The sequence below is a fragment of the Pungitius pungitius genome, chromosome 1 (genome assembly GCF_949316345.1).
Source record: "Pungitius pungitius chromosome 1, fPunPun2.1, whole genome shotgun sequence".
In the NCBI taxonomy this organism is placed as follows: Eukaryota; Metazoa; Chordata; class Actinopteri; order Perciformes; family Gasterosteidae; genus Pungitius; species Pungitius pungitius.
Window position 1 is genome coordinate 28,477,132 of NC_084900.1, and position 15,609 is coordinate 28,492,740.

Below are 15,609 nucleotides of genomic sequence, written 5' to 3' on the forward strand. Positions count from 1 at the left end.
CTCCTTCTTTCCTGTTGAGCTTTCTGCTAACTTCTGCTCCAGCACTCAAAAAGGACAGTGGATCCCTTTCTAACTTCTGTTACTTTCCCACAAGGCGCTGCTGCTCCAGCCGGACGTGTCAGTGTGAGGAAACCGGAGCGTGACATCACATCAGAACAACACCGCCGTTTCATCCGCCAGACACACTACTAAACAGTGTACAGTACAAGTGCAACTCTCTTCACATTGTCAGGGAAAACATCAAATCGCACATAAATGCCATCAACAGTAGCTACACATTTGCATGTACGCACACCTGCTGCTGTTCCTCAGAATTCCCCTCCAAACTAAAGCCGGGCGTTTTACTTGGAGCATGCCAGCAAAACCCTGTATATAAGAATAGTTTGCCTCAGACCAGTCGTGACTGAAGCTGTGTGAGTGCGAGTGTGTGCGAGCGTGTAGACAACCACCCACATGGCCGTGACGTACCCAGGCTGACAACACCCCCCACCCACCCCCCACCACCACCGCCGCCGCCGCCACCACCCCCCCCCTCTCCTCCCGGAAAGCCCCAATCCTTTCTTTAGTGGCACTGACGCAGAACCGGGGGTGAGCTCCCACTGCTTCCGGCAACACTTCCGCAGCACGGGGGAGGGCTCTCCGAAACAAAACACGCAGCAAAACACACCCCTGGCAGCCCACGGAGGGCGCTCAGAGGAAGGGCGCCTGGACGCGTACGAGCTCGCTAACACGTGCACAGCGCTGAGGCAACCTTACTGTGTGTGTGGTCAACCTCTTTTTGGCCATGGAAAAAAAAAAGTCTCTCATAAAAGTCCCACTAAAAGCAACTCGATGAATATCACCTCCCGCGCTTTCGGTTGGTCTGGCAGCGAGGACATCTATCAAGATTTCCTATTTACAGCCAAAAGACGACGCACGTACGTATTGATGAGTCTGCCCAGGGACAAGCTGATCAATAAGGCCGCCGCAAAAAAAACATTCAGAAACACTTCCCATCGTATATTCGTTCAATACACTGATCCACCGAGTGTTCTGTACACTGGAAGTTGAACTTGGTGACAAACCTTGAATTGTCACCAGATGTTGAATGTTGAATGTGGCAGAGACTAAAGTACTGGAAACACTAATCTGGGTTGACTAAATCCTATGAAGATTGTTTTGAGTAAAGGCCAGAAGTGAGACGTAGTCCGCTTCAATGTGGTCTTTCAAGGGACAAAACATAACCTCATATTTTGAATAAAAGCAATCTGGTGATTAACGATGCCGAGCATATTGTGTTTGAACAGCAATATACGCCCCTTTAAGTCATTAGGGTGGCGTAATGAAGGTTGTATTTAATGGTACGGTTCTGCTTTTAAACTTTTTTTTGTTCATTTTGTACTGAAAAACAATACAGGACAATTTCAAGGGCTACATGTTGGCCAGCAAAGGCGTTAAATTCAAGGTGGAATTGAAAGGAAATTAGTGTTTTCTTTTTACATTTATTTCAGACTTTTAAATGAGCCCTTGGTGGAAAAAGAAGACTAATAGGTGCTTTTTTTTCTTCTTCTTCGCGTTTTTCCTGAAAGGTGCAGTGCCCTGCCGCTGGCTCCAACTAGCATTAGTGAGCGTGCAAACACACACACATACACACACACACACACACACACACACACACACACACACACAGAGACACACACGCTGCGAGGTAACGGCAGACAGGCGCGTGACTCATTAGGCATTCGTCCCCCAGGGAGATTGCTGGGGGGGCGCGTGCGAGGGAGAGAGAGCGCCGCAGCTGCAGGAATGTCACGGGCGGCTACCGCTGTGTTTGCGCGTGTGTGTGTGTGTGTGTGTGTGTGTGTGTGTGTGTGTGTGTGTGTAGGCGGGATGGCGGGCCGACTTGGCGCGAGCACTAGGGGAAAGGGGGGAGGGGGAACAAGGAGACGACAGAGAAGGAGCGAGAAAAAAATTAAAATGAGCGTGAGGAGGGAGGCGGAGGGGACGAAGCAGTCATTACCGCGCTCACATAACAAGGCCAAAACGATTTGCCTGCTCTGTGTTTGTGTGAGACTGAGATCAAGTTCTTCACGAAACTCACATCTTCACTTTGTTTCCTCTTCTGAGTCTCGCATATCCTGACATTTTCACAGGTGCACCCATAAAAAGGTGATTAGCTACTACTTGTTCTCAAATGGAGATCGCTCAGTATGCAAACCTGATTACTGTGGATAATCAGGTTAAAGCAATAGATCAATTATAGTGTTTACATGGTTCGCAGTAACCAGATTTCCCAGCAACGCTATAATAAAGTTGTTGTGTAAATGATGTGCTTCAAAAGATGTCTGAGGATTTGTAGTCGCAGGAAGAAATGTTTCAACAAAACCAGAAGGACAGAGAGACTGGGTTGAAGTTTATATTTTCTGCTTTAATTAATTAATTAACCTTTATACAATATATTTGACTTTGAAATTGTTGTGATATGAATGCCTTTTTGCTGTCATATCAAAATAGTTAAACAGATTTCTTTTGCTTCACTACCAGCTATTATAATGTTTGTTTATACAAACACCCATTTGCATCCGCTGCACTTTGTGACCTTTCTCAGCATCAAAACACTGAACGAAATCAGACAAAGGCACACAATACTGTGTAGACCGAAAAAAAAGCTGTGCGCTTGTATATGCGTGAAACACAAACATTTTAGAACAGCCACTATCATTCAAGCTGGTTCATCGACAAGTGTAACGCAAAAACTAAAAATTGTCATTTTGTATGCAGGGCGTCTTGTGGCATGTTACTATAGGTCACCTAAGAAGTGTAACTAAAACGCATTACAGAACTTAGCTTTTATTCTTAGTGAAATTCCGGTAGCGGTAGATGTGTGTCATTTATTTTATAATAAAGCACTGCCTGAGTGGTTTCACATGCAGCCATGTGCACTTCATACCTTAGATATTGCACAAAGAACAAATCACTACCACTATAAATTAAGACCAAGCACAAACATTATCAAGTAAAAATCCTTATAACTGCAAATTTACTTCGTACTTGACAAAATAAATTCAGTTCAAGGCCGTGTGCGAGAAAGAGGGAAGAAAACTGAGAAAGCACTGTAGGGCAGACAGGCATGCGACCAAGTTCCCCAACTACCCCCCCCACACACACACACACACACACACACACACACACACACACGCTCTCCTGCACCCTCGGCCCCGCGCGCTGAGCAGAGCGGGCAGTTGCAGCCCAGTGGAGCGGCACAGGGCGGTTGGGGGGAGGGGGTAGTGAGTGTGTGTGTGTGGTGGGGGGGGGGGGGGCAGAGTGCGAGAGGCGGCGGAGGAGAGGGGGGGGGCAGAGTGCGAGAGGCGGCGGAGAGGAGGGGGGGGGGGGGGGGGGCACAGAGTGCGAGAGGCGGCGGAGAGGAGGGAGGGGGGGGGGGCACAGAGTGCGAGAGGCGGCGGAGAGGAGGGGGGGCCTGCCTGGGCGGCGCTGGGAGGTCAGTGCAGTCGAGCGTGGCAGCGCGCCTCTGTCTCTCCCATTTCCCTCTTGTTTCCTCCTCCCCTCCTCTCTCTGTGTGTTTGGGGAGGCCCACCGACGCCTCCCCAGGAGAGCTTTATGGACAGGTAACGACTGAGCCTCTCTCGAGGTTGTGGTTAGTAAATTCAACTCCTATTTTTTCTTCCGTCAGTCCCAACAAGTCAAATCTGATCCCGACAATCATTAGAAGATCAATGAACTTGAGATAGCTTCTAGAATCCACTAGCACGCTGTAAAAGTACAGTCTAACATGTCTCAGGGCTCCATCTATGAAACATATAAACACACAAATATATACACAACTTGGACAATGAGCAGGAACTACGCCGGCGAGGGAAAGCAAAGAAACTGAAGAATAGTATTAAACAAAAAAAACGTGTGGAAGCTAGTTTACTTCTCGACATACATGTACACACATGACAGAACATTACTGTCTGCAAAGGCCTGAAGTGACGGAACATGCATTTAACTACCAGAGGAAATCCCATGGCGAACAACAAACGCAAACACTTGACTGCAGTCGAGACACACACACACACACACACACACACCACGAGATGTTGGGAGGAGGGGTTTTAGAAATATTGCTTTTGGCTTTGTGGTGATAAGCTGCATTTAGCCAATAGACAGATGCTCCAACTTAATTTAGCCGCCTGTTAACCCGCACCTGCACCTAAACGCACACACATCCACTCATATAGAGAACAACAATTTAAGAAGCTCACACAGAGTATGTACACAGGCACATGAAAACACATGAAGCTCTGACATCTTGCACACTGTAGAGGCTTGTTGAACTGTTCATTTGAATGGAGTTATTCACAGATAGAAATAAATCAAGAGAAACTGAAGAGTTTCAGCTAGTGATGTTTTTTTTTAACACATTGCAATTTGTCTTGATCTTTATAAGCGACATTAGAGTGCATATAACATTACAGTTTTTACATCATTAGAGTTCTTCTCTGATGCGTCCAAAACTCAGAGACACATGCAGAAAGACACAACATACGCACAGTTCTGTGCACTTCTGGGCCAATGACCGCTTCCCGTGTTACCATAGCAACATAACCTCAGCAACACACATGCAAGCACAAATACACAACATAGAAGGAGTGTACAGTAGGTAGCTGAAGACAACTCCAAATCACCTAACAGCTCAACTTCTACTATTTTTCTAAATATTTTGCACTCATTTTAATCATGAAAATGTCAGTCAGTCATCTTCCAGGCCGCTTATCCCTCATAGAGGGTCACAAGGGGGTTGGAGTAAATCCAAGCAAACTTGGGCGAGAGACAGGGTAAACATGAACATGAAAATCAAGAAAATGTAATGATAGAAAATACTTTTGTGCAGAAATTGTGTATATTGCTGTGTGTGTGTATTTCATTCCACTTTGCAAGAGGAGCCCTTGATTGAAAGAGGTCTTTACGAGCCGGAGGAGGGGAGTGTAATTTCCTCCCGGCCTCCGCCAGTTCCGCTGAAATAACAGAGCAGAGGAAGCCCAGCTCTCCCGGGAGGAGACACACGCACGAGCACACACATGCGCACACAGCATGCAGGCAAGTCAAGCCAGCCATTGAGGGCGTACGAATAATCACCGGCATGCGCGTATTGCGACACAGAAACAAACCAACACATATGTATGTACAGACAAAATCACAAACATACAGAGCCGAGACCAAAAATGTACATACACGATTTTGAGTATTTATCGTGCAAAGGAATGACATCCGGTCCAAAACACACAAAATAAGCCACAGCTAACAATCCCAATGGCCCATTTAGATAACAGTTTGAGTTGAGAACTCATTTAAGCAATTCATCACATAACATGGTTAATAGCTTCGAAAGGTAGTTATCCACATGCCAATAAGAGTGGATAAACAACATCATCGACACGTTTAAATTGTACTCTGTTATAAACAGCTCGCGCACGGGTCAACGCAGCTCATTAACTTCCATGAGCTCGGAGGAGGCAGGTGAGAAGTCTTCCCACCAGCTGCTTTGCTTTTTTATGATCACTTGCCTCATGCCTATAGCGAAACAACATCACTCAAAGTTCAGCCATCAAACTTTCAGAATCAATGACTGCATGGGGTGATTTGTGTACGTAGGCAGGCACATAGTGTGTAGTGAGTGAGCGAGTGAGCCCTGTGAGAGAGAGAGAGAGAGAGAGCGAGCTCATCAGTGGGGGAGTGCTGGCTGCCCCGAGGGGAGTCACTGGGGAGAGAGGGAGACGCCAGTACAGGCCACACAATCCCCTCTTGCCCCCCCACCCCCGTAACCACCCCCCTCCTCCTACTCCTCCTCCGCCGCCGCCGCCTAACCGCCTCGCACAGAGCTGCCAACATACTTAGGCTGTGTGTGTGTGTGTGTGTGTCCGTCCATGTATGCAAAAGCGTCATGTTGGTATTCACTTGGTGGGTCTACAGGCTTCGGCCCCAGAAAAGGAAAGGAAGAGAGCTACAGCTACAACAACAACAACAACCTTGAAGCTCTCATGCCGCCGCTTACGTCAATAACTGAGTTTTACTGTGTAACAGCTGTAATTGAAGCTCAGCTGCACAAGCCGTAGCAAGCCAAAATCTAATCTGAACCTGAACTTCAGCGAACGCGCTCGAATCCTCCAGTGAAAACGAAGACGTATGCAAACGGCTGGTTTATCACCCTTCCTCCCTCCGCTTATTCGGCGGAACCCCGCGTGTGTCAGGGTACAGGTCTTCATTTGTGGCTGTGAGAAACGTCACCAGTTTACCTGTATCACTCAAACACCTCCGGCTTATCTAAACCGCCTTCGCCTTGCGTGCCTCGCCCACAATAATCAGCAGCAGCCACGCTCAGTAGCTCGCTAAGCCTCTTACACCCTTCCCTCAAGATTAGTGCATGGGAGCGACGACAGATGCGCTCCGTGGTGATAAGAGCACGTGCGCGCGCTCGCGGAGACACGTGCACGCTCACACCTGTGTGAACAGATTTAGCGACGGTGAGCCGGCAGCGCGCTCCCCTCAAAGCCGACACACAAACAAACAGAGAGGTGACGCTGTAATCGTGACACACCTGCGAGGCCTGCAGGGTTTGGCATGGTGCCCCTGGCCCGAGGCCCCCGGGGGGAGGGGAGACGCACCAGGCAAACAAAAGTTCAGCCGCCAGGTGAGGAAACGGGATACTATGGGACAGACGAGTTCGACCAACAACACCTAACGTCAAGCGGCCACACCGGGTGGCTCAATGGCTCCGGATTAAAAGGCTGTTTGATACTCAGCGTCAGTGAAAGGCTGAAAGTGGATTTGATGTTCATGCTGAGAAACATTACCATCAAATTTGGCGTGTGTGCCTGTAGGGTCTTGATCACCAAGGTTACAGACAAAGACAATGCTCCAATTCACACTGTGACTTGTATGTAAAGCTGGGTGACAACACAAATATGTGGAGGAAAGACGTATGCCTCGTCCCGCATTCACACATGCTAAACTTATTCTAAATGAACAGGACATGTGGTCTATTTAGGAAATAAACAGTACAGATTAAAAAGACTGTTATGGTGATTATTTAACTCAGTGTTACAGTGAGGGAAGCCTAAGCATTCCTCACAGCCAAGTCAAAACAATAAGACATTTGCTTTTATGAAACTATCAAAAAATAATAATTTGGGCTTTAATAAAATATTACAATCAAGAATGCTTCTTTTCACACAACTATGTGTAGCGCTGTCCGCATGCATCGTGCCCTTTGACAAGTCAAAAGCTCCAACAATGAGGCAAATTCTTGATTACACACAGATTGACACAGGTAATGAATATCCACAACAAATAAGTCCCCAACGCTAACTTAAAACACGTTTCCACACAGCATCTAGATCACAAATCAACCCTACAAGTACAGACAGTGTAATACCAATACAATGTTCTTACCACTGGAGATGAAATTCGACAACCTGGACAATCACAGATCGGCGGGTGCACCTGTAAGATTCCTTTGGACATAAGAGTCTTGAGACTTTTCCCTGGAAAAACAAAGAAAAAAATGCTTTAAGTAAATACCAACCATATCCCACAGGCAGCAAACTCATATCCTCCATGACAGATAATCATCAACTTGCTTGAGAATGGCCCTTTTTCTTCATCTCACCTTCTCTTGTCAAAAATCAACACATGTTTTCTGAAGGGGTCCGGTCCCTGCAGAGGACTCTAGTTCTGCTTTTCTGTCCTGAAGTTTAATTCTTTGCTTAGGTCACGTGTAGTGAGCCAGAGAGACAGCAGCCTACTGTCATCTGTCTATAGAAATCGGTATATTAAACTATTAGGCTACCATCTTTGACCTGGGGGCGACACCCTCCCCCAACACATCTTAACGCGTGTCAGTTCTGCCTGAGTAACCTCGTGTGTGTATGCGCGCACGCGCTTGAGTTTTTGGCAAGAGGGGGTGCGCGCAGCATGCGGAATTATGGTTTAAAAATAATATGCAAATGTCCACATAAGAGTAACGGAACAGTACCACAACTGCTGTCAAGGTTACTGCACCGGAAAATCTAATAGATACCTACAAAACCCTCTCATGTATAAACGCAGATAAACAAATGAGCCTAATATTTAGTTGAGAAATGTAAATGTTTGGGGAAAGAACATGTATTCGCATGTAATCCCAAATGTTGAGATGACAAACTAAAGCGTTCATTTTAAAATATAGACCCTCGCGAACCTAGCATGCGATGCGTAAAAGTGCAGCAGCGCCTAACGGAACGATTCATCCAATAACGAGCTAAATCACATCTCAACTATCGCGCGTTAAATTCTACCCGTCTAACGTGTCACCTCAGTCACGGTGCAGCCTAGTCCAAGTCCCGGGTTTGGTGAACGGTCGCAGCCCAAACTCTGTGTCCAAGCCTCGGAGGAAAAGCGCCGTTCTGTCACCTTACGCACCGACTGGTGTAACCCTTTCACTCCAAAACCCAGCGCCGAACCGCGGCACCCAACTTTGTACCCGCAATAAGCAGAGTCCGAAAAAAGTGTTATATTTATGGCGAGGTTTCCTCGACCAAACGAACCGTGAGAACAGTGATGGTTATTCTTACCTTTGTGTCTGATACTGCGTTTCCAATCTTTGGCGGTCTCGCGTCCACTGACAAACTGGAACTCGTTGGGGGTAAGCCACTCGCCCCTGTATTTGATCGAGGGCCCCTTACTACCTTGACACAATTTATTGATATAAAGCAAAGCCTTGTTTTCCCCGCACTCCACCTCGATGCACGGCTCCCCGTTGTCGAAGAAGGGCTGAAAGTCGGGGATGGAGGAGAACCTCTCCAGCATCAAGTCGTCCGTGTGATGGTGGAGGTGCTGGTGATGCAGCGCCGAGTCGTGGAGCCCCAAGTACGCACGGTGATGGGCGAAAATGTGGTCGTACGGCGGCGGGTGCGGGGTCACCACGGGGATAGCGGCGGCATTTAAAGGGGCCAAGTATTCGGACTGGTTGAACGCAGTCAATGCCATGTCGTCCCCATCCAGCCTCTCCTTCTTGATCGCAGGCATGTTGGTGGGTGCCGAGCGCCGGTAACAAGTGAGAAGCTGCTCGCCCGATCCAACTTCAGCGTCCTCTCCGCCTGCGAGTTGGGCTGAGCCAGACTTGGAGACGCGCCGCTTGGTTTTACGCAGAGACCCCGTGTCGCCGTGAGACAGCGGTCTGGTGAAGTTGCCGGATAGATTCCCATTCAGTAGTTTCCAGCTCGCAGCGGCAGCAGCGCTCTCTGCCAGCCTCGCAGCTTCCACCTCCCACATTTAATCACACTCGGTCTGTTAATACCTGACATGGTGAGCCCTGAGCGCCCGACATTATGTTACCTATGGTGACCGTTACGAGTCGCAGCGACGCGTCTTTTTTTCGCCTTTGGGGAAATTAGAAGTAGCCTGGGTATTTCAAAACATACATATTTAACGAGTAGATGCGAAATTTGTAATCGGCTGTGCCGTCTTCGAAAACAAAGCACATGGATTCAGTTATGGGGAGTTTACACGTGGCCAAGAACCAAATTCAACGACGATGAAGACAATAAAAATAAACTGCTGATACATTTCTACTGTGACTCAAAACTCTCATTAACCAGAACCCACAAGCCAAACATACCGAGCTTGATGTTCTTAAGTATTTTGCACAGCATTAATACAGTTGAAAATTTGAAAAGAGTTGTTTTTAACCCCTGTGTATGTCGTTGAAGTCACGCTGAAGTTCACAGACCCAGACCAAACAAGATTTGCACTCTCCGCCGCTTCTCAACTTGGCCCATTTAAACAGCGGAGGCTCGGCGAGAGCCCCGCAGAGGAGGGGGGGCCGCGAGGGACGGCGCGTCACTGCGTAAAATGGAGCGACCGGCATTGGGAGGGCATGAGGAAGTTAACCGTCATATTGCAATTTCATTTAAAACTTGTAAAAGCAATGTCTATCTCTACAACGCGCTTTCATCGAGTTATTAAAAGTTACCCCCCACTATGAGAATACATGTATTATTCATGTGTTCATTTGCAATATCATGCATGATAAACACTGGTATGTATACAACCACTCAATCTGATTATATTGTATTTTTAAATCTTGCTGATTTTTTTAAGCTTTACTTAATGTATTACACCTTTACGGTTTGACTATTTGCTTTCCTTCCTCTTGGAATAAGAGTAATAATAAGGGTTATTTTAATTAGCGTTAAGGCCAAAACACGTGTATTATGACTGCAGTGACCCGTGAAAACCAAATACTAACCAGTACATTCTTGAGTCCTGGTGGACGTTTGTGCTAAATTTGAAGAAATTAGCTGCAGTGATGTCATGAGAATGAGAGAAACTTAAAGTTATAGTGACCTTGACCTTTGACCCGTGAAATCGGATCAGTTCATCCTTAATACGAGTAGGCTGCTTGCGCCCCATTTGAAGAAATTCTCTGGAGGTTAGATGTAATATTCACAAGTTGAACTCTTTCCAGTAAAAGCTGAACTTCATCAATATCTTTCGACTTATATTTTGTTTTAATGTTGGGTTGAAATGTAAAGAATATTTCAAAAGGAAAGTTAGAAATTAGGCTTTCGTTATATTGCAAGCGCTTGTTGCTTTAAATAAAAGTAAAACCTCTTTGGCCTGGAATCACATTTTCTGAAAGCACTTTCTCTCCAGACGGTCTGCAGGTTACGTTCCCCTGAGCTCCTGGAGCCTGTGAGCAGGACCACATCTGACCCCCATCAGTGGAGAACCACCCAGGTGGAGCCACCACCGACACATGGAATAGCCATTCCAGCAGCGGAGGTGGGGTCCAAAACGCTGTGGATCAGGGGCCTATAAATCAGGCCAAACTGCCACTGACACACACACACACACACACACAGGAAGGAGGCACGCCACACCGCAGGCGGAAGCAGAGTACGGGGAGGCAGGAGACCACAACCTGGCCAGAACCCGTATGATGCCTACAGCCGGCACAGCAGACACTCACAAAAACACACGCCAGCTACCTCACCAAAGACATGGACGGGCCCAAGATGGACTTTATTCCTTCTGGGAATGAAGCAGAGACTTGTGATGTCTTAAGGACTGTAATGGAAATTCGTGGGTTTGTTGATCAGGAAGAGACCAAGACTTACAAATAAAGAAAAAAAGAGGGACCAGGAATCACTCAAGAGCTAGCTTTAAAATTAAACTTCAAAAAAAAAAAAAATCAAAAGGCAACATTTTTCAACCAAACAATTATGTCACTTCTCCTGATGTTTGTGACTGTTCCAACCAGCGGCAGGGACATAAATCATGAGCTGCTGACATTTACGCCGAGTGTTTACAAACCCTTTTTTTCCAGGAAGTGGAACACTACAGATGAGAAGCTGTTCGATTCTCTCTTCATCAAACCAGCCCTCGCCACATCGAAATGTCTCGATGGAAACATTGTGGATGTGTGCGTTGGTGCCGCAGGCTGCAGCTCAGGGAGAGCCCTGATGAAACTAGTCATAAAGGGGACACCCACCCCCACACCCGGTTGTGACTCATTGGGCCTTCGCCCAGGTGTTCCCCAAAACCTCTACAGTAATGACACAGTTGTTTCGCCGTACAGCTGAATACATTTTTCCATCATCGCTTTCATAAAAATGTTTGATATAATGTGGAGACCGTATTTAACATCTGCCTCGACCTTCTCTTGCTTCTTTCACCATCGTGTGGCACAGTTCTGAGTATCTAAAGAGAAACCAAAAACCAAGCACAGAAAAAAACCTAAACCGGCTCATACATCTGATGAATTTACAATGAAATACCAATATCAGTAACTGTGTTAGTCACATATACCTTGTTATGACAACAGACCATTATTATGTGTAGGAGTCGCTCACATGTCACACCTGAAAGACAACAGTTTTGACCGATTTAGAGCAGTGATATTAGCCTGCAAGCATTGATTCGAACAATCTAGTCTTTAGTGTTGTCAGATTGATGAATTAAAGGAAAAAGTTTGCTTTTTACTCAAATGAAAAAATTCAATTTACTCAACGGTGCCTATTTACTGAATGCACTTTCAAGTGGAATCAATCTGGTGAGCTAGGACTAACCCCCATCAGTAAAACATGTCATTATTCATGTATTTATTTCATTAATATCAACAGAGGAAAATAAATCTATCATTAAACAAACACGAGATTTTAGGTGAGACAAATGTTCATGGAAATTCCCTATACTGTCCACAACATTACAAGGTGTTTCTTCTATATCTCAAGATAATTTAATTTAATTCAACTTATGTTATACCTTTTCAATGAAATGGTCTTGGTGAAAAGAGAACTGAAAAGGACGAGTTTCACTCAGTTAAACTGAAATGATTCTACTCAAATGAATGGGAATCATGATCGACTCTTGCTTTCGGGCATTTTGTTCCACCCTCGAAGAACATTTCCCCATTCCCAAAAGATACTGACTTATTGTTTATTGTGATTGCCAGTTTCCAAATACAATTTAAATTCGTTGTATTGTAGTACCATAGATAAAATAATCACAGACATAGTATGGTGATCAACTATGAAGATTATTGTCATTATTGATTAATCTGTATGTTAGCCTATGAAATGTTGGCAAAAGTCCAAAACACAAAAATATCGGATTTACATTTTGTCAATAGAGGCATCACAACAAATTCTTTATCAATTCATATTGAGCACCAATGCAGGTTCTTAAAACCATTTGCGAGTGTGGCACACAGACAGGACTGAACCTGATATACAATCCAACGATTCGGACCAGTTTACTCCTGATTCCGAAGTCAGTCTGAAAACTAGAATGCACAAAACATTTTGAGGACGGATACTCTGCGTCCTCCACGTGCGTTTAACGTCCATTCCCTTGCACCGGTCGCCGGTCGGGAACCCCCCTACCGCGGCCCCCGCCTCTGCGCCGTTGTTGGCGGCGGCCCCGGAGCCGCAGCGCTGCCGGCGGGGGAGAGAGGTAATAAATAACCCGGGGAGAGGAGCGGAGACCGCCGGGCGGTGCACAGTCTGACCTGACAAATACTCACTGGAAAACCATCAGAGAGAGAGAGCCCACCCCTGGCGCTTGGAGCCAGCCTTTCAGACATGAGCTGCAAAATATATAGGCCCCAGCCCCTACTGGAAAAAAAGAAAGGAAGACAGACGGACAGAAGCGTCTCCGTCTGCACCCCCCCCCTCTCTCTCCCCCCCCCCCCCCGCCATCCACACCCAGACACCGCCGGAGACACGGCGAGAGTAATTAACTATTTAAAGCGGAGTATGAATTTCTTTCAGTGGCCTACACAGTATGTCTCTTCCAATTTTCCCAAAATAAATAACGCCAAGAGCAGATAAAGTCGCTGTAGGAAGTAGCCTAAAGAAAAAGGCAAGTTAAGGTTTGAGTAATGGTTTTATTGTTTAGGTTCATCCCAATTAATGTGAATTTAACACAGTTCGTTCCACTTCTTAGACTTTTTAGGAGCGTAGTTTAGTTATAGGAGCCAGTTTATCCAAATGAGAAACTACACAACTGTTCAAAATCACATAGCTTGAAGGGATTTCATTTTAGTCGCCAACAATGTCACTCTTTTAAAATGTGTTCCTACTAGCTAGATGGTTGTATGTCAGCCTACAAATTGCGGTACCATACCGTTAACAAGCAAAAGTAAGACAAAAGGCAGGATGTGAAGAAAATAATACTTCTAACGGTGACTGTGGCAGGACATTTTTCCTTCAATACCATCACCATGGTCCATGTTTTGTTTCTGTGTGTTTGACTTTTGTTCACATTGGTTTTACCAGGGCAAAAATCAAACCAGTGGCCTTTCAATGCTAGCCGCTCACAAAATAGTTAGTAATCCTCTACACCGCCATCGATGGTCTCTTACGTTTTAGGTACCTGTGCAGTTAGCTAAATGACTCGAGATGTTTTTTGATCTTTGCCTCGATGTTTCTCAGTTCACTATTCCTGTGACTCGTTAGTAGCCCTTGTTTTTTTCTGGCCTCCATCTGGAACATCATGACATGTGGGGCGTCCTCGGCTAAATAACAGTAAGAGCACCTGACCTGCAGTACAGTGGCACGTTCAGTCAGTCGCTAACCCGAGAGGTCACGCTCAGACGCGATATCGTTCACACACACACACACAACTAGCAGGCGCCGCGCACTAAGCTGGGTTGTCCGACTAAGAGTCTCTTAACAAGGAAGTAACGTACTGTGAATCCCGTCAGTGCGGACGACAGCGCGGCCGCCGGTGGGCAGAGCTCCACTTATGAAATAGCTGATTGAGTCAGAGACCTGTGTTTTTTTGGGGAATTCTATCATCACCCTAATTGAGAAGAATGCAATTTAATTTCAGGTGCCAAATTGCTCTTGATGAAGCGCAAAGGGTAATCCATAAAGTGGTTTGACAAGGAGACACTGTGAAAAATTGACTTCCGTGGTATCGATGTGGAGGCGAAGAATGTCCGGGTGGGAGATGAACAAGAATTGTTGGGTAAAAATGACATTGATATCTGCACATGGCCACTACGGTATGACTGATGTCAAGGAAAGACTTGTTCAGGCAACACACTCTCGTTTAGGAATGCTAGAGGTCCAGGCAATTTTTTTTAAATGTTAGAATTAAACAATTAGTCAAACAAAAAAATAGCAGGTCTGTGACACAAACTGTGGTCTCCTGTGTGAATCGTAAACCCTTCCCCCCCCCTCCCTCCCTCCCTCACCCCTGACCTCCACGACCCATTACCTGCTCCAGTATGTGTCATGATGAAGATGTCGCATCGCATAGTCAACCCATTACAGTGGGTATATTTCATACTTCTTCTCTGGGCCTCACACTACTTCTCATTTGTGCACTTTGATCAAATCAGAGTAGAAATAGACAGACAGCGCCCCTCGTTTCAGGCCAAACTTCTTTTGTAGTCATTAAAACTCATTAAATCTATTCGCTCCCCTGCTGCCTTTTGCTGACTCACTCTCATGTTATCTGGACATGATACTTCTCAGGGGTCCTGGTAGGGGGATTAGCTCTCCTGAATTGGAATTTGTGGAATTTAATATCCAAAAAAGTCTGTGGGCTTTGAGCGTACTTAGCAGTTAGCAGACATGGAGAAACATCATTAGCAGGGGTAAAAATGTAGATTAGAGAGGTGAAATTCTGACAAGAAGAAGAACTACTTTTGGCATTTCAATTCCCTCCATCTGGCTCTAAACACCACATCGTATTTCAAAACTTTACATTGGTACTATGTGTCTCTAGTGTCTCAGCGGGCCGTGTTGTTGCCCACTGTGTGCAGTCCCTGAACACCGGCAAATGCACTGGTCTCTTTCTCCAAAACCGTTCAAGTCAAATTTCCCCTTCGTTTTAGGTTTCAAAACATTTGAACAGCGTACGGCCCTGTAAGCACAGACAGACCTGGGTGCTATTTATGTGGTATGACCAGGGCCTTAAGCTAAATCTTCACCTAAGCACCCATCCAAAAACGTCCACCAAAAAAAAAAAAAGGTTTTAAAACTGAACTAGCGTGGGACCAACGCAGTCCTCCAAACTCCCACATTTCAGAGTTGGCAAGCAGAAAGGGTAACATTAGACGCTGGCGGCGGGCAGGCA

At 46.0% G+C, this 15,609-nt stretch overlaps 1 protein-coding gene across 6 annotated transcripts in view; it reads right to left on the minus strand.

Moving 5' to 3' along the window:
- The window catches only part of samd11 (sterile alpha motif domain containing 11), a 45,021-nt gene extending 31,844 nt beyond the window's left edge, over positions 1–13,177 (minus strand). For 3 of the 6 annotated variants that reach the window (XM_037479443.2, XM_037479445.2, XM_037479444.2), the window contains exons 1-2: positions 8,592–13,177; positions 7,432–7,523 (exon numbers count right to left, since the gene is read on the minus strand). In XM_037479443.2, the coding sequence (XP_037335340.2) occupies positions 7,432–7,523; positions 8,592–9,291 (792 nt within the window). In that variant the 5' untranslated portion in view covers positions 9,292–13,177. The other 3 variants (XM_037479447.2, XM_037479449.2, XM_062564194.1) reach the window with 3 other exon arrangements.
- Positions 13,178–15,609: the final 2,432 nt, after the last annotated feature.